The following is a 20197-nucleotide window of genomic DNA, read 5'->3' as shown; positions in this document are numbered from 1 at the left end:
TTGTGTGTTTTTTTTTTTTTTTTTTATGTTATTAACCAATTAATCGAAACAATAAATCGGCCAACTAATTGATTATGAAAATAATCGTTAGTTGCAGCCCTATATACAATATACACTGGAAGATGGGGTTTACACTGGAAGATATTTCCAGAAAAGTGAAAACTTACAGAGATGTAGTATAGATTTCTATTTTAAACCTAACCAGATAGGGAGACTGAGGCCTGAAGGGCCCAAGTCTCCATTCTGTCTTTCAAATCAAATGGTACATGGCACTCAAACTATTGCTGTTGCCCTACCCTCTCCAGTAATTGAAATCAAGATATGATAAAACAGGGGTTGACAAATTTGCTTCGAATCTAGGAGCCAGCTAAAAAAGTTAGGAGCCAGAAAACGCGCCCCGTCCCGACGAGCTCACGCGCAGAAGCGAACACATACGTGAGCAGCGCCCGCATATGTAAACAGTGTTCAAACCACACATGTGAGGTATCGCCGCGATTGGTAGAGCGAGAGCAATAATTCTAGCCCTAGAACTCCTCTGTAACTCAAAACATGCAACCTGTAGAATTTTTTAAACGTCGCCTATGGAAATTTTAAAGGGTAAAAGTTTGTCGCCATTCCACGAGCGGACGTAATTTTGAAGCGTGACATGTTGGGTATCAATTTACTCGGCGTAACATTATCTTTCATAATATAAACAAAAATGGGGATAACTTTACTGTTGTCTTATTTTTTTATTTAAAAAAAGTGTAATTTTTTCCCAAAAAAGTACGCTTGCAAGACCGCTGCGCAAATAAGGCGTGACAGAAAGTATTGCAACGATCGCCATTTTATTCTCTAGGGTGTTAAAATAAAAAATATATATAATGTTTGGGGGTTCTAATTAGAGGGAAGGAGATGGCAGTGAAAATAGTGAAAAATTACATTAGAATTGCTGTTTAACTTGTAATGCTTAACTTGTAATACCAACGGCCACCACCAGATGGCGCCAGCTTACACATCTGGTGGTAAGAACTTGTAATACCAACGGCTCACCACCAGATGGCGCCAGCTCAAAAAAGAAAAACTTTTTTTTTTTTTTGCCCCCCCCCTTCCAAGCCAAGTCGCCAGGACCCTATTTGTAGTCGCCCTGGCGACCGGGATTTGTCGAGCCCTTCTAGTGTGGCAATGGGGTGGGAAACAAATTTCCCCAATCTATAGCCGAAGCCCCGTACACAAGCTCGGTTTTCTCGGCAAGAAAACTGCTGGCAGAGCGTGTGTACGAGGCTTTCAGGTTTCATGTCTGGAAATCTGGCCAGAATCTCGACGAGAAAAATAGAGATCCTGCTCTCTATTTTCCCATCGAGATTCTTGTCGGCCTGTTTCCCGACGAGAAACCCGAGAGTGTGTATACTTACCTGTCGACGCATGCGCGATACCTTCCACGGCATAGGTAGGGTGAAGCAAGATGGCGGCGACGGCATCGAATGTGACGAGCGCATGCTCATCATACGCGATGACGTCACCGCATTCTTGCCTTTCAAAACCGCGGTTCTTTTGAAAGGAGTGTGTGTACACTCGGGCAGCAAGAGATTCTTGCCAAGAATCTCGTCTGGAAAAACAACGTTTTTTATTTATTTATTTATTTTCTAACGAGATTCTGGCCCATGTGTACGAGGCTTAAGTTTATGAGAAAAAATGTTTTAGCTCTGCCAAAAAAAAGGAAGCGTAAGGAGGAAAAGAAAAGAGGTGAATCAACCCCCAGCAGTGTTGACACCCTAGGACAAGAAGTGGGTTAGGATTGTAGGACACTGTTCTCTCGTCTCTTTTCCGCCTTGATCAGAGGGTTCCCCTGTTTCCTTTTCAGGACCTTGGCCCCTGTGTTTGTATTGGTGTTAACTCTGGAATCCTGGGTTTCTAGATTGGCCTATGGTGTGTTTCGTGCTGGCAGGGTGACTGTTGGGTCTCTCTGCTTACAGACAAGTGGGTGGAGCACCTTTTGGGAGGTGGTATGTGGACCAGGCCTCAAGTTTCAGTGAGATGAGGACAGTGAGGGTGGACAGTGTGGATTAATGCTGTTGCCATCCAGAATAGTGAGGGACACCAACGAATGCGTCCAAGGCAAGGTCTGCAGTGGGTGAATGGTTCCTTGCAGACATTTTAACTTGGTAAGCAGTGTCGTTTTCGACTGTGGTTAGGGGTGCCATGTGTTGCATTTTCTCTCCCTGGGAGTTGAATATACATTTGGTGTTTGGACTGCTGCTGCCTGTCTCTGTATGAAAAGCCTGCTTCCCACACTCGCACTAATCCCCCTGCTGCTCGAGTCCGAGGCTCCATTTGGTTTTAGAAATGCTGTGGCAGTTGTTTTCTCTCCGGGTTCCAAGGTTTTTTTTTTTCTTTTTTTGTAATAAGTGTATTCAAAAGCTGACACTGTGTTAGTTTCTGGTTTAATGACGGTTCTTGTTCATGCCTTGAGAAATTAAATTTTTACCTTTTTTGTCATTCAGACCTACCGTGTACTCAAAGTTCATCTTTGAGTAAAATGGGCTATACAGATAAGAGGTCCAAGTAGGTTAGAATACTGCAGTTTTGTACAATTCTGCTTCATATAGCTGGCATACCTGTAGGCCACTTAGGTTCTCCCTGAGGCCTGGCTGAAAAACTTTCACTTGGCCCAGCCTAGATCACGGAACCTTTTCTAACCTGAGAGCGCTGATTGTAGTGAGTGAGGTATCTGACCTGGCTGTGAGAAATCGTGAAATACTGATTATTTTTTTTACCACTCTGTTTTTGGCATACTTTAATCGCCCAGGTGGTACTAGATCTTGCACACTGTTGAGGTTGGCCCAGGAAATTATTTTTTCGGGGGGAATAAAATATTGTTTCCATTTCTTCAGTCTACATAAGAAGATCATTGAATCTTGTAGCAGATTTTCTCAGTCGTTAAGTGAATGGTCTAATCCTCTCCCTCTGTTATACTGATGGGGGTAATGTCATGGCTGGTGGTGAGGAGTGCTCCGTCTCAATGCCTCCGCCCCCCCCCCCCCCAAACCAAATATTAGAAAAGTTACAAGTATCTGGCTTTCCAGGTCACATTGGACCCTTGCATTCCTTCGATTCGCTGTGGTTAATATTTATAATCTTGAGCTTGGATTTTCCTTATTTCCTTGCCTAAGTTAGGTTCTTTTGGCAGTTGTTTGAGCTTTACCTGTACCTGCCTTCTTTTATGTGGATGATTGAGCTTTCCTACATACAGTCCAAAGGGATTTAACAGCACCTTCTTCTTCTTTCTTTTTGCTTTGCTTTGTGCCGGTTCTCCTAGGGATAGGACATATGCTACCTTCATGCCCTTTGCAACAGCTGGTAATTCAGAGGGTCCCATGAACAGCCGTCTGTGGGTTGGAAAATAGAACCAATTAATGCACTTCATGAGGGAGCAACTTCCTTGACATGCGTTATGATCTCAGGATTAATTGTCCTACTTGTAATTAGCACTTGTGGGCTGTTAAAGTGATAAATAATGCATATTTATTTACTGTCTGACCTCACATGAATGTAACAATATACTCCAGAGGTCAACTGCATTTCCCAGTGAACTGTTGTGGAGGCAGGATGATTATGGTAAATGCAGAAAATCTGCTGAACAAGCTTGAGATTCGTACCGTGTATGGCCGGCTAGACTTCAGTTCTGCAATATAGTCTACCAATTGTATTTGTTTACATTTATTTTTGCTGTAAGGAGAATACTTCCTTTTTGTGTGGTTACTCAAAATAGAAAGAAGTACGATATAGGAATTTACGTTGTTTTGCGATTATAGCTGGTTGTACAATGAGTCATCGCCAATTATGCAACTTTGAGATTTTCCGAATGCTTCAATACATATTTATGTAACAGTCAGCATTAGTCATGCACTCATATTTTGTCTTGATTTTATGTACGGCTTTGCGTGTTTGTAAACCAGTATTTTCGTTTAGTTTTTTTTTTTTCTTTAGTTTTTTTGTGAGTAGCATGCTTGAGAAAGTAGTAATTTTAGTGTCGTTCTCTAAAAAAAATTGAGTACGACGTTGCATACAAAAGTGAGGCCAGGCACTAGCGGGGATGTAAGATGTAATAACAGGACAAGAAAATAAACAGAAAATTGCCCAATTCTTCCCTTTTTATTTAAAGCATAACTCTGGTTTCTTTTGTCTTTTTAAATAGTTAATTTTGGTCCAAACTAGCAATTTGCCTCCCTGACAGATGTGCCAACTGGGGTCGCTGTATGAACTATATGTAGCATAGTATAAAGCGCTGTGTTCCAGCATCATTATGGGTAGGGTTGTCCCGATACCACTTTTTTTTAGGACCGAGTACAAGTACCGATACTTTTTTTATTTTTTTTCATGTACTCGCCGATACTGATTACCGATACTTATTTTTTTTTTATTATTTTTTTTTTAAATGTGTCCGTGTGTCCCCAAATGCAGCCTTGTGTCCCAAAAGAGAAAGACAAGCCACCCCGCCGCCTAGTTGATCAGAGCGCAGGCAACCTTAACAGCTTTCATTTGAATAGCTGTGTGTTCCCCGCTGGGCGTTGTCATATATAGCCACTCCCCCTTGTCCAGGCACTTTGATAGACAGATCACCTGTCCAATCCTGGGATGGTTCATCTTACTATCAAAGTGCCCGGACAAGGGGGTGGGGCTATATATGACGACGCGCTGCGGGGAACACACAGCTATTCAAATGAAAGCTGTTATGTTCCCCAAGCGCTGATCAACTAGATGGGGGGGGGGCGGTTTGGCTTTCTCTTTGGGGACTTGACAGTGGCAGCAGCTCTCATCTCCTCCATTAGTGACATACCCGAGGACTGCTCTCCACCCGCTCTCGGGGGAAAAAAAAGTGTCGGGTGAAGCATCGGGAGCATTTGCACGAGTACAAGTACTCGTGCAAATGCTCAGTATCAGTAATCAGGACAACCCTTGTTATGGGGACTTCCTGTCCTACTCCTGGAACAAGATCAAGTTGTGCTGAATGCTGCACAGCCATTTACAGAGAACTTTGGATTTAATCCGTAAATACAAGGCTTCCTTTGGCTGAGGTGCCTCTCTTCCTGAGCCAATTGGGAGAAGCCCAGTATTCATAGATACAATTTTTATTTTAGAAATGGGATGGGATATCCCCACTCCTGCTGCTGTATATTGTACTTAAAGGGGTTGTAAAGGTACAATTTTTATTTTTTTCCCCCCTAAATAGCTTCCTTTACCTTAGTGCAGTCCTCCTTCACTTACCTCATCCTTCGATTTTTTTTTTATTTTTTTTATTTTTTTTTGCTTTTTAAATGTCCTTATTTCTTCTGAGAAATCCTCACTTCCTGTTCCTCTGTCTGTAACTCCACACAGTAATGCAAGGCTTTCTCCCTGGTGTGGAGTGTTGTGCTTGCCCCCTCCCTTGGACTACAGGAGGGTCAGGACGCTCTCTACATTGCATATAGAGAAAGGTGTGTTAGTGGGCGTCCTGACTCTCCTGTAGTCCAAGGGAGGGGGCGAGCACGATACTCCACACCAGGGAGAAACTCTTGCATTACTTTGTGGAGTTGCAGACAGAACAACAGGAAGTGAGGATTTCTCAGAAGAAATAAGGACATTTAAAAGCAAAATGGAAGGATGAGGTAAGTGAAGGAGGACTGCACCAAGGTAAAGGAAGCTATTTAGGAAAAACAAATTGTACCTTTACAACCCCTTTAACTGATACATTGTAAAGAATATACAGCACTACTAGCAGGGACATCTGTTAGTGAAGCGAATGGTTTGTTTGGACTAGCTTGGTTCACAAAAATGTCAAACCTGTAGTTGGGCTTTAATATACATTTTTAAAAATGAGAAGAAAAGGGGTCACCTGGCCATTTCTGGGCTTTTTATCTATATGTAATCGCCGACGGCAGCGGGGGAGCGTCGGGAGGGGGGGACCTCTCCCGCCGCTGATAACTGTGATCTCGCCGCGAATCCGCCGCAGAGACCACCGTTATAGTTAACAGGACCGCTCAAGGAAAAGATGGATATCTCGGTTGTGGCAGCAGCTGCTGCCGTTACCGAGATACCCATCTTTAAAAACAGGAAGTATATAGTCGTGAGCGGGTCCTTAAGTGGTTAAAGCATCATTTTTTGCAGGTGAAAAATGTGCATTTTACATTTTTATTTATTTTGTTAGGAGTCTGGAAAGCACTGCGCCCACAATCGGCAGATGGCGAGTGTAATGCAGGACTCCTGCAGACTGTCGGTGTAAGCTCTCTGCTTGTATGGGCAGGCAGATGCACAATGACAGAACAAATAAACACTCAAAAGCACCCTGATAGTTCACTGAGAACAACAAGCAGTCAGCCGCAAAGGATGTTGGTACTTGTAGTTCAATCATTCACAGAAATCTGTGAATGATTGACTCGGACATGTGGGCGTTCTTTTCAAATAGTGACAGGGAGGGAGGTGGGATCTGGGAGGGGCAGCAGGAGAGGGAACATGTTGCATATTCCCAAAGGTGAACTTTACCGCATTGATATGCAATTAGTGGACCTCCAGCTGTTGCAGACTCTGACAGCCACAAGCATGACACCCAGAGGCATGATGGGACTTGTAGTTTTGCAACAGCTGGAGGTCTGCTAATTGCATATCCCTGCTTTAAGGTCAAACTCCGGAAAAACAATAAAAATGCTTTTAAAGTGATTTGTAAAGTCTTTCCTTTAAATAAATAAATAAACTTGCCTGCTCTGTGAAATGGTTTTGCACAGAGCAGCCTAGATTCTCCTCTTCTCATGTCCCTCTGTGTTGCTCCTGGCCTCTCCCTCCGGTTGAGTGCCCCCACAGCAAGCCGCTTGCTATGGGGGCACCCGAGCCGCGTCTCAGCTCTGTGTGTCAATTTAAACATGGAGCTGTGGCCTGGCCGCTTCCATTTTCTCTTACTGGCGCTGCGCTGTTGTCTCGGCCAATGAGGAAGGAAGTCCCGGGCAGCCGAGACACTACTGCAACATCGCTGGATCTAGATGGACCTCAGGTAAGTAATGAGGGGTGCTACTGCACAGGATTTTTAGAATGCGTTTGGCCCAAAAAAAAAAACTGTGTTTACAATTGCTTTAGTATGGGTGTGTATTCCCCCCCATTAGTCAGTATGCTGAAAGAGTTGATAATTTGTTTTGTCTCTCTAGGTTTACTATTGTGTGGTAGAACTTTTTAGTTTTTTGCTTCCTCCACTTTAAAATGCAAAAACTCACTGAAATGTATGTGCTGACTTTTTTCATCTAGGCAATCTGCAGAGTGTTGGAAATGTAAATATATGCTCCATCCCTATGCCTACCTCCTGACTAGCTATATATAACATTCATCCAGAAATTCTTTGCTATCCTTAAATTGTAGTAGATCACTTTTCTCTGGGAAGAGGGTTATTGCTCCACCACAGCCACGTGGTATCCATGTTTATCACACACTGCACACTGTATTGTACGTTAATAGAGATGTTTAGATATTTAATAGTCTAGGGCCGGGGTGTCAAACTCAATTTCATTGTGGGCTGCATCAGCATTATGATTGTCCTCAAAAGGGCCGGTTGTATCTGTAAGATTAGATGTCCAACACATCCCCTCCCCTTACATTAGATGCCAAGAGCCACCCCACCATCAGCAGTTGAGCCCCCCCCCCCCCTCTCTCCGTTACATCACAGTGCACCCCCCTTTCCTTATGCTGCTGCTGGGAAGAAGCTGGATGCATTGCTTGAAAGCAGAAAGTAAGGGTCTGGAGGAGGGCCGGAGCTCTCCTGTAGCTGCAAAAGAGGTGTGAGGGCCACATGAAATAGCCTGGCGGGTCGGGTTCGGCCCGTGGGCCTTGTGTTTGACACCTGTGGCCTAGGGCCTTGGCTCTTAATGTAAAATATAAACTTGTGTACTATGCATGGGTATATTTGTGGTATTGAAGCTTGAATGAATATGATTACATTTTATTTCTGTTCTCACCACTAAATTATTAGTAAACTTTGTCATTGCATTTTCTCAACAGTTACCACGGTAACTCGGGGGAGGTTGGCTGCTACGTTGCTCCACGACCACTAAGTAAGGACAATAATTACTTTGAGGTGAGCTATTGACAGACCGGAAACAAGCCATAAGGCTGGCCATACGTGAATTTGTTTTTGTTTTCCCCGATCAACCAGCGGGCTGATCAGAAAAAAAAGATTCCCCCCCCCCCCCCCCCCCCCCATCTATGCAAGCGAGGTGGATGGAGGAATCCTCCCCACTTTGTTATTGTATTCTGACAGTGGAGACTTCACCTCAGAATACACCGATCAGTGCTGATCGAAGAAGGAAATTTTCAACAAGATGGCTTTCATTAGATTGACTTCTCTGTAACTGCCATAGATGGATTGAAATTCAGCAGGGATCAGACAAACTTCCATCCATCTTTGGCCAGCTTTAGTTTTTCTCGGTTGGTAGAGAATCCATCTTGCTGGAAATTGCATGTCTGTGTTTTTTTATTTTTTTCTCAGTGAAGAGTGTGCAAGAATATGTAAAGTATATCTACTATAATTAGTTTTTTCTGCTGTATGTTTTTTTGTGGCTTTTTTTTACAAATATGATGGGGCATAGTCGGTAATCCAGGTCTCTGAATGATTAGTGCAGCTTTGTACAGTATTTATATTGTGCTGCCAGCACCTAAATTACTGATGTATTTGAGCTGTGAGTAAATGAAATGGTGGATCCTCTCCTCCCCTGCTACCCACACCACCAAATGGCGCTCAGCTGAAGAATGATCATCACCCAAAATTTGACAAGAAACCAACCCTCTTGGGAGCTTTGATCTCCTTGCCCGTGCTGTACTCGATTGTTCCTCTCAACGACCATCACTTCAGGGTACAGTAGTGACAATTTGGGTCAGCAGAACTGCGGAGCACAATGGGGGACTAGGAGATCAACACTTCAGGAGGGTTGGTTTCTAAAGAGACTTCAGGGGATGAGTTCTCTTCATAGGGGAGGTGTACAGTAGTGCAGGCAGTGGGAGAGGTAAATATTTATGATCCAATTTGCATTTTCACATCGTAAAAAAGGTCATGTCCTCTTAAGTCGCTGTGTGTGTGTGTGTGTGTGTGTGTGTATATAATATATATATTATACGTATGTGATAGTCCTCCTGTATTATAAAGGCTCCAAACCATTACATTGAGGACTGATTGAAACGATGCAATTTATGAACAATGATCCAGACTGTACGTTTTTATTTTCATTTTAGCAGTGGCCACTTTTAAGTGGTAATATACCATGTTAAAAAAAATAAAAATGTGCCCCACCCCCTGCAGGCTCATGTCATAATGTGCTAGTATGCTCTGCATACTAGCACATTATGAAACCCTTCCCTAAAAAAGCGCATCCCTCCAGTGGCGTACTGTCTATTTGAATAATGAGTCATGGCTGCAGCGCAGCTCTCTCTATGGATGACATGCTGTCCATCAAGAGCACAGTGTGCATGTGCTGCTGCCGTGACGTCATCGGCTGCTGCACATGTAAATATCTCCTAAACGGTGCACGTTTAGGAGATATTTGCTATACCTACAGGTAAGCCTTATTATAGACTTGCCTGTAGGTACAAGATAGACATGGAAGGCTACTACCTCTTATGTATGTTGTGTGGTGTGTGTGTGGTGTTTTTATTGTTCTGGGTAATGGTTAACAATTACTTTTTTTTTTTTTTTTTTTTTCTCTTTTAGGGCTTTGTTTATAAGTGTATAAACTTCTGTACTTTAGCATTTTATAAACATAACACAACATTAAAGCATTATTAGGTATGGTAAAGGGATATATGACTTTGCAAAGCCTTAAATAAATCTGTGGACAAGCTATCTATGCTCAAGTATTTACATACACTCACCAGTCACTTTATTAGGTATACCTGTTCAATTGCTTGGTAACTTAAATTGCCAATCAGCCAATCGCATGGCAGCAACTCAATGCATTTAGGCATCTAGACGTGGTGAAGATGACTTGCTGAAGTTCAAACCGAGAATCGGAATGGGGAAGAAAGGGCATTTAAGTGACTTTGAACAGACATGGTTGTTGGTGCCAGGCAGGCTGGTCTGAGTATTTAAAAAAACTGCTGATTTACTGAGATTTTTACGCACAACCATTTCTAGGGTTTACAGAGAATGGTACAAAAAAGAGAAAATATCCAATGAGCGGCAGTTGTGTAGCTGGAAATGCCTTGTTGTCAGAGAAGAATGGGCAGACTGGTTTGAGATGATAAAAAGGCAACAGTAACTCAAATAACCACTCATTACAACCAGGATATGCAGAATACCATCTCTGAACAAACACATCGAACCTTGACGCAGTTGGGCTACAGTAGCAGAAGACCACACCGGGTGCCCCTTCTTTCAACTAAAAACAGAAAACTGATGCTACAATTTGCAGTTTCACCAAAATTGGACAATAGAAGATTGGAAAAAAACGTTGCCTGGTCCAATGAGTCTCGCTTTTCAGCTGCAACATTCAGATGGTAGGGTCAGAATTTCACGCAAACATGAAAGCATGGATCCATCCTGCCTTGTATTGGCGGTTCAGGCAGGTGGTGGTGTAATAGTGTGGGGGATATTTTCTCTGCCCTTGTTGGGTCTCTCGGTACCAATTGAGCATCGTTTAAATGCCATGACCTACCTGAATATTGTCGCTGACCATGTCCATCCCTTTATGACTACAATGTACCTGTCTTCCGATGGCTCCTTCCAGCAGGATAATGCACCATGTCACAAAGCTCAAATCCTCTCACCACTGCTTTCTTGAACATGACAATGAGGTCACTGTACTCTAATGGCCTCCACAGTCCCCAGATCTATATCCAATAGAGCACTTTTAGGATGTGGTGGAACGGGAGATTTGCATCATGGATGTAAAGCCGACAAATCCGCAGTAACTGCGTGATGCTATCCTGTCAATATGGACCAAAATCTCTGAGGAATGTTTCTAACACTGTTGAATCTATGCCATGAAGAATTTAGGCAGTTCTGAAGGCTAAAGGAGGTCCAACACGGTACTAGCAAGGTGTACCTAATAAACTGGCCGGTGAATGTAATACAGAAGTGTCAAATGAGCCTTTAAAATAAGCCCTCTGACCTCTGTAGCTGAAGGCACTCTGAACCAATTCATCTTAAATTTCATAGCAGAAGCATTAAAGTAATTCAGTAGCTCGGCTTATCCTGCCCTGCTCCCAGTACCACATTTAGTGTATTTAAGATATAGGGAGTATATATTATCGAAGCAGAAGCCTGTTTGGTCATCATTTGAATGTTCCAAATGGCCATCATAAATTGTAAGGGGAAAGAAAAAAAACTTGTTAGTGATAAGAGCCCAGCCTCAATGTGCATATTGTGTTCATATTGGAGGGAGTATGTTAAATCCTTAGTTGATTGCAGGTAACGGATGAATCTTCCAGATGCAGGTGTATGTGCTTTTAAATGACTGTGATTGACTTGTAGATTTACCTAAGTGAGTCTTTATTTCCCTCATCTCTCATGTAATGACCTCTTATTTTTCTAGGTGTCTATTGTTGACCGTGGAGTTCGGGGGACAATCGCTGTTGGACTAGTGCCACAGTATTACAGTCTGGACCACCAGCCAGGATGGCTGCCGGATTCCGTGGCCTACCACGCGGATGATGGCAAGTAAGTTCTTTCATGAGATGGCTGGTAAAATCTTAAGAAAATCCCAAACGATTGATTACTAGTACAGAATGGCACAAGAATGTGAAATATTAAAGTAGAGATCAAACTATCTTCAGAACTGGAACTAAACCTATGTGTAGCCCAAAAAAAAAAAATGGGAGACATGACAAATCCATGCCTATCTCACATCCACAGGCCCTTCCTACCATCCCCACTGATTCAGTCAAGTCTCGTAATGCTCCACTCGCAACCAAAGAATTCCTGATGACATTCAAATCCCTCAAGCCTCATAAGGCCTTAGGGCCTGATGGCTACACCGGTGCTTATTATAAGGCATTTGCTCCCATTGTAGCCCCCAGGTTTGGGATTTTGGATAGTTGAGCATTTGACGCACTACAGACACATCTCTGTGATCTTTAAAGAGAGAGAAAAGACCAGGCCCAATGTATAAACTACCACCTGATCTCTCTACTAAATGTTGATTTAAAGAACTTTTCTGAAATCCTATTGCTCAGACTCTTTCCTCTCCTTCATGACCAAGTGGGTTTTATACCCACCAAGGAGGTGAAAGATAACGCCACAAGGGTGCTTGACATAATCCACTTAGCTAAACTTTGGAGAATTCCTTTGTTTGCTTTCTTCTGCAGAGGCAGCTTTTGAGTTTGTGGATTGGAACTTCTGGAAGGAGAAGCTGTCACATTTTGGAGTAGGGACAAACCTTAGTAAATGGGTAGATGCCATTTACTCCACTTCTATGGCAGTGGTAATTTTCCTGGGCAAATGGCCCATGCCAAGGGTGTCTTATGTTGCCCCTAATTTTCATCTTGACTGGAGGCTTTCCTGCGCCATATCCAGCAACACCTGTAAACTTAAAGCTTTTTAAGGGAAGTAGAAGGTAGCTGCTTTGCAGACAACCTGTTATATTTTTTAAATCGCAAAGTGCAGCGCTAAGAATGAATAAAGTCCCAATGTTTGAGAAAATATGACATCTCACTAAAAACATTCCAATAGGTGTAGGTCCACACAAAGGAGAGCACTGGGAAGAATCCGTCACCAAGAAGGAAAGGTTCACGCTGACGCTTGCCACAATGAGTGGACTACTTAATCAAAAGCAGTCAAACATGCTCAAATCCTCCACTTATGCCCTGTACACACGAGTGGAATTTTTGTCAGAAAAAAGTTGGATGGTTTTTCCGACGGAATTCCACTCAAGCTTGGCTTGCATACATACGGTCACACAAAAGTCCTCTGAACTTTTGAGCATTAAGGCCCCGTACACACGGGCGGATAATCCGCTGAAAACGGTCCGCTGGACCGTTTTCAGCTGACATGTCCGCCCGGAGATTTCTGTCTGATGGTTGTACACACCGTCAGACAGAAATCCGCGCGTAAACAATACGCGGGGCGTGGCCGCGCCGGCGACCCTGGAAGTTCAAAGCTTCCATGCATGCGTCGAATCAGTGAATCAGTACGACGCATGCGAGGGATGGCGGACGTGTCCGGTGAGTCTGTACAGACGACCGAACACGTCCGACGGACAGGTTTCCAGCGGATAGATTTCTTGACATGTTAAGAAATTTTTATCCGCTTGAAAACCGGTCGGCTGGACAAATGTCCGCCGAAAAATGTCCGCTAGGCCGTACACACAACGGAGCATGCTCCGAATTGTTTCCGAGCATGCATGGTTTTTTTTCCCGTTGGAATTCCATACAGATCAACAGATTTTCCAATTTTTCTGTCTGAAAAATTTGAGAACCTGCTCTCAAACTTTTGCTGGCTGAAATTCCTACAGCAAAAGTCTGATGGAGTATACACACTGTCGGAATTTCTGATGAAAAGCTCACATCAGACTTGCTGGCGGAAATTCCGCTTGTGTGTATGGGGCATAAGATTTCACCATACACATGGGGAGATAGAATGCATGAACACCAACAGGATCCTCCGTAGACTCTCATCACATCAGGACATCATGTAAATGGGTATAAAAAAACATAATTGCGCAAGTACATTTATTAACCACTTACCCCCCGGACCATATTGCTGCCCAAAGACCAGAGTACTTTTTGCGATTCGGGACTGCGTCGCTTTAACAGACAATTGCGCGGTCGTGCGACGTGGCTCCCAAACAAAATTGGCGTCCTTTTTTTCCCACAAATAGAGCTTTCTTTTGGTGGTATTTGATCACCTCTGCGTTTTTTTTTTTTTTGCGCTATAAACAAAAATAGAACGACAATTTTGAAAAAAATGAATATTTTTTACTTTTTGCTGTAATAAATATCCCCCAAAAATATATAAAAAAACATTTTTTTTCCTCAGTTTAGGCCGATACGTATTCTTCTACATATTTTTCGTAAAAAAAATCGCAATAAGCGTTTATTGATTGGTTTGCGCAAATGTTATAGCGTTTACAAAATAGGGGGTATTTTTATGGCATTTTTATTAATATTTTTTTTACTAGTAATGGCGGCGATCGGCGATTTTTTTTTTCGGTATTGCGACATTATGGCGGACACTTCGGACATTTTTGACACATTTTTGGGACCATTGGCATTTTTATAGCGATCAGTGCTATAAAAATGCATTAGATTACTATAAAAATGCCACTGGCAGTGAAGGGGTTAACACTAGGGGGCGGGGAAGGGGTTAAGTATGCCTGGGTGTGTTCTTACTGTGGGGGGGGGGGGTGGCCTCACTTGGGGAAACACTGATTTTCTGTTCATACATTGTATGAACAGAAAATCAGCATTTCCCCTGCTGACAGGAACGAGAGCTGTGTGTTTACACACACAGCTCCCGTTCCCCGCTCTGTACCGAGCGATCGCGTGTGCCCGGCGGCGATCGCGCCCGCCGGGCACACGCACGGGAGTCGGGGGCGAGCGGGGGGCGCGCGCCTCCGGCGGCGCGCGTGCGCCCCTAGTGGCGGCTAAAGGGTAGGACGTCCATTTACGTGGTCTCGCCTAGGAGAGCCACCTTGTGGACGTAAAATGACGGTGCGGCGACGGCAAGTAGTTAAGAATACAGCAAAGGCCAGAATACCCACAAACAACGCAGTAAAAAGCGAATTTCAATCGAATAAAAACGATCTATTTCCATCCAGTGTTATGGCCGGCTGTCAAGCTATTGCTATATTCTTTATAAACGTACTCGTCTGTAATACTGTGCAATGAAGTTGGGACTGCTTTAGGAGCATATTAAAGTGGTTGAACCATTGGTAGGGCCCTCTTTCAGGCCCGTAAACTCATTCTTCATCATTGGAAGGCGTCTGAGCCTCCCAAGATCAACGAATGGATAACACAGATGGGAGTTACGCTGCGCATGGAGAAATATATTTATCAGCACAGGGGCCGGCGGGGGAAGTTTGATCTCCTGTGGGCTCCATGGTTGGACACCCCTGGGTTGGCTCCTCTTGAACTGGTTCTGGAGAGACTTATTAGTTTAGACACAGACGTGGGCGGTGGAAGCACAGTACCGGGGTGGTGGATAGAGCTCAGCTAGGGCCTGGTGGAGATGTGTATAATGATGCCAACTGTATTGACTGCGGGAGCGACCTTTTTGGTTTGTTATATACTATACTAATATTTTCTGGAATGACTGATCTAGTTTTGTATAATACCCTGTACCTGTGATTGTTGCCATATATGTCAATAAACATTCTTTTTGAGAAAAAAAAAAGTGGTTGTAAACCCCAAATTTAAAAAAAATAACCTGAAAGACAAAGGCATAATGAGCTAGCATACTAGCTCATTATGAATTACTTACCTTAGATCGAAGCCGTCCTCGTCTCTCCCCCCCCCCCCCCTCTGGCCGCAGACATCTCCCCCGGAGGTTACTCCCGGGTATTGCCGCTCCGGCGCTGTGATTGGCTGGAGCAGCGAAGATGTCACTCCGCTCATGCGTGCGGGAGCCGTCAAAGCCTGCATTACCCATTCACAAAACCGGCATTCTCAGTGCGCCTGCGCCATAGACATCGATGCATTCTTTTTGGCAAATATCTCCTAAACCTACACGGTTTAGGAGATATTGCAAACACCTACTGGTAAGCCTTAATCTAGGCTTACCTGTAGGTAAAACATGTCCGAGAGGGTTTACAACCACTTTAAACAAAAGTATCAAATGGAGCATTCCAATGGGCAATAAATATAGAGGGGGGGGGGGGGGGGGAAACCTGGTTGGCTAAATTGTATTGTGAGTTGCCTTATCAAGGAGAAAAGTATGGCCTTTAAAAATATAAAGGAAAATACAATACAAGGAATGCAATAAGAAATGTAAAAACGCAAGCAGGGTGGTTTAAAAGGATTACGAGAGACACATGGCAGAAGAGAGTAAAAAAATAGCCCAACTTTTTTTTTTTTTTTTTTTGTAGATGTATTAACAATAAAGACACAATTGGAGCACATTGCAAACTTAAAAGATGAGGCTGGGAAGATGGTTACAGATTACACGGAGAAGGCATCTGTACTAAATGCTTTCTTCTCCACAGTTTTTACACAACAAAAGGGTTTACCGACAGCGACTGTAGTGTTAGTAACACAACACATGACATACGGACATGGCTAACGTGCTAGAGTCAATAAAGGACTTAATAAACTTAACACATCACCAGGACCAGATGGCTTCCACTCGAGAGTCCTCAGAGAACTCAGTCAAGGTATAGCCAGGCCATTATTCCTGTTTTTTTGTGGACTGCATAATGACCGGATTGGTACCAGCTGATTGGTAACAATTTTCAAAAAAAAAAGGGCAGACACACATTCCTGGGAATTGCAGGCCAGTTGGCCTAACATAAATAGTGGGTAAATTATTGGAGGGAATGATTAGGGACTATATCCAAAGTTTTACGGGGAGAAGAATATCATTGGTGGTAATCAACATGGGTTTATGAGAGGACGTTCCAGCCAGACCAATCTGCTAACATTCTACGAGGAAGTGAACTGCCATCTAGACAGAGGGATGCCTGTGGATGTGTTATATCTGGACTTTGCAAAAGCATTTGATACAGTCCCCCATAAATGCTTAATTTACAAGCTGAGGTCTGCAGGCTTGTGCCGTAGGGTTTGTGCTTGGGTAAAAAGTTGGCTACAGGGACAGGTCCAAAGGGTAGTGATAAATAAATAACATGTACTCAGACTGTTCTATAGTGGTGAGTGGGGTACTCCAAGGTTCTGTCTTGGGACCAATTCTATTCAATATATTCAGAAATTATATAAAGTATGGGATAACTAGTTCAGTTTTTGCGGACGACACAAGCAGAGTAATAAACTCGCTTCAGGACATAGAAATTTTGCCGAATGACCTGAACAAAATAAGAGTGGACAGACAAATGGCAAATGAGGTTTAATGTGGAGACATGTAAATAAATGCACTTGGGCAAAAAACATAAATGCAACTTGAGGATGGAGCAGGGTCTAGGGGTGCTAATAGATGACAGAGCAACAGCATGCAGTGCCAAGCTGCAGCTACCAAAGCAGGCAAAATAGAAAGCGTACAAAAAGGGATATACTCCAGGGACAAAACTAATTCTGCCAAATTATAAAACCTATGGTTTGGCCTTATCCAGAATGTTTCTATCCAGATCTGGTCACCAGCCCCCCGAAGGGCTGTGCTGGAACTGGAGGGAGTCCAATGAAGGGCAACAAAACAAATGAGACTGGAGGAATGAATGTCTGAAAACACTAAATGTATTCTCGCTGGAGATGAGACGCTTGAGGAGACAGGCTAGCGATCTACAAATATCCTAGTGGGGAGCCTAGCATAGGAAATAAACTAGTGAGTCCTAGGGAGTGTATAAGGACACGGGGGGGGGGGGGGGGGGAACACAATGAGACTGGAGGAGAAGCGGTTTAACCTTAAACCACATAGAGTATTCTTCACTGTTAGGGCTTTAAGGATGTGGAACTCTCTCCCATCTTTATTTCCACAGCAACTTCCCACCTTAACTATTTGACCGTGAAAATAACTCGTACTGTGGACATGATCTTTAAAGCCAACTTTGTGTACTTAAAGGAGAAGTCCAGCCTGAGCTCATTTGGCTGTGCTTCTTCTATGGGTCACAGGAGTGCAATTAGTTTTGTACTCTTGTGACCCATTTTCAGCAGAGAGCAGATGGAAGTATCAGTCCAGGCATTGCATCATCCTGACTCTGGGAGTTTGGATCCGCCAAATGCCTGGACTGATAGCGGACTCGGCAAGCTGCTAAGATGGCCGCTCCCCGCCCCTTCAGCGCTCCACTGAGTTTGGAGGAGCAGAGCAGCAGATTGACAGGCAGCAGCTCTGAGGAGCCGAGAGAACAGAGCCATCAGCTATGTTCGATAGCTCAGTTCTCAGTGCAGAGGTGCCGGGGGACAGATGGATCATCTGATCGATGCTGCATCCATATAATGGGGGGGGGGGGGGGGACACCCATACTTCTCTTTTAAAGGGTCACTAAAGGAATTTTTTTTTTTTAGCTAAATAGCTTCCTTTACCTTGCTGCAGTCCTGGTTTCATGTCCTCATTGTTCGTTTTTGCTTTCATGTTGCTGTAAATCCTCTCTGTTTTGGACACTTCCTGGTTGCCTGTTTCCTGATAACCACAGTACTGGGAGATTTCTCACGGTGGTCACTAATGTGATTATTGTGTGTAAAACGAAACTGGATTGGTGCTGAGGAGTTTTAGACAAAGTATCACTGATCTCTATTGGCTGACTGCCCTCTAGTGGCTCTCTGTACATCAGAGAACCAGCAAACAACAGCAAAAACGAAACTACACTGCAGGCACATTATATGATTGTTTTTTTATCAATTTTTAATAATTTTTAAAAGGAATCCGTTAACTATTATGTCTCTATGCCCTGTAAACAGTCATTTCAGCAAAAATTTTTTTTTCCTTTAGTGACCCTTTAAGGAAGACTTGCATAAGTGGCACAATATCTTCTATACCTGGATGGGTAGAAACCCCATTCTGAAGATAAATATTCATGCCCAGACTTTTATACCGTTTCCAAACCTTGCCCATCTTCAACCCACAATTATTTTTAAAATTAGTGTCTAGTGCATTCATATGATTTGTATGTGCAAAATCGGGTCCATCTCTCTCAATCGATAGCCTAATGTAGTGGCTTGAACTCGAACAATCTTGCACAGACCTACCCTTGCAATGTCTACCCTGAATAGAGACTAATATTTTGGGTTCCCTCAAGAGTCATCCTCTGATCAGGGCAACCCTTGGGGCACAATATTAATGGTGACAATCCTACAGTTCAGGTTTTGAAAAATGCACGGATGTCCCTGGTAACCCAGTATTTTTCCCAGACCTACTAGATAGTCGATTCAGACAGCTTATCCAACAGGGTATGTTTTGACTTCAGGATTTCCCTGTCGGGCTCAGTAATGAAATCGTCTTTGGACCTGCATATGATTGACATCCATCTGTTAAATGTACAGTAGTGCAGGCAGTTGGAGGGGTAAATATTTATCATCTTTGCAGGGAGAGCTACATTTGCATGTTCACATTGTAAAAAATGAGCTAGGGAGGAGGTGGAATCCTTATGGGTAGAGCTCCAAAGGGATGAAGCTAAGGGGAAATAATACTGGGAGTATGCTATAGGCCCCCTAACCTGGGCGAGAAGGACCTATTACAATTTTGGAATAGCAGCAAGGATGGGAAGTGTTGTTATGGGGGATTTTAATTATCCAGACATAGACTGGGCAGAGGGAAACAGGCATTCGTCTGAGGCTCGCTAGTTCCTTAATGTCTTGGAGGACAATTTCATGGGTTAGTTGGTAGATGCAACTAGAAACAAGACGTCACTAAATCTACTGATTAACAACAATACAGACCTGATCATGGATGTGGAAATTTAGGAAACGGCGATCACAGGTCAAGTGGATTCAGTATAAATTGCACAAATGGCAAACACAAAGACACTGGATTTCAAAAGGGCCAACTTCCCTAAACCTACGAACCTCGCTAGAAGCTATAAATTGGGATAAAATCTTAGAAACAAAGAACATGGAGGAGAGATGGGTTTGCTTTAAGGGCATTGGCCAATGCATCCCACTGGGAAATGTAAAAGAGCGAACAAAAGTCCAGGATGGCTTGACTCCAATGTAAAGATGCATATAAAAGCAAAGGAGAAGGCCTTCAAAAAATACAAGGCTGAGAGATCATCACCAGCATTCAGATTTTACAAAGAATGCAACAAGATAAGGGTGCAATTAGGGCGGCTAACATAGAACATGAAGGACACATAGCTGAGGAGTGCAAAAAAAAATCCCCAAAAATGATTAGTATATAAACAGTAAAAAATTGAGGCCAGACTATATTGGCCTCCATAAAGAATGAGGAAGGAGATCTGGTTACTAAGGATGGGGAGATGGCAAAAGTATCTAATTTATTTTCTTCTCGACCTTCACGAGGGAATCGGGGGGGGGGGGGGGTGGTTCTTCAGTAACCAAAACTGCAGCGTTTGTCCTTCTGACACCTCAAAGGAAAAACCCTAATGCAAGCTCTTTGAGGGGATAAGGGACTATATACAAGATTTTAGTAATGAAAACTGGTTTGGCAAGAACA

The 20197-nt window shown here is 43.3% G+C and overlaps 1 protein-coding gene across 1 annotated transcript in view; it reads left to right on the top strand.

Annotated features, from left to right (window-relative positions):
• Positions 1–20197, top strand: part of SPRYD3 (SPRY domain containing 3) — a 44701-nt gene that overhangs the window by 7443 nt on the left and 17061 nt on the right. The window contains exons 3-4 of the mRNA XM_040340631.1: positions 7999–8074; positions 11523–11647. Of these exons, the coding sequence (XP_040196565.1) occupies positions 7999–8074; positions 11523–11647 (201 nt within the window). The remainder of the gene's footprint in view (positions 1–7998; positions 8075–11522; positions 11648–20197) is intronic.

This window comes from Rana temporaria, chromosome 2, assembly GCF_905171775.1.
Source record: "Rana temporaria chromosome 2, aRanTem1.1, whole genome shotgun sequence".
Classification (NCBI taxonomy): Eukaryota; Metazoa; Chordata; class Amphibia; order Anura; family Ranidae; genus Rana; species Rana temporaria.
The sequence above is the reverse complement of the archived record's forward strand: the minus strand, read 5'-3'. Positions and strand labels throughout refer to the sequence as shown.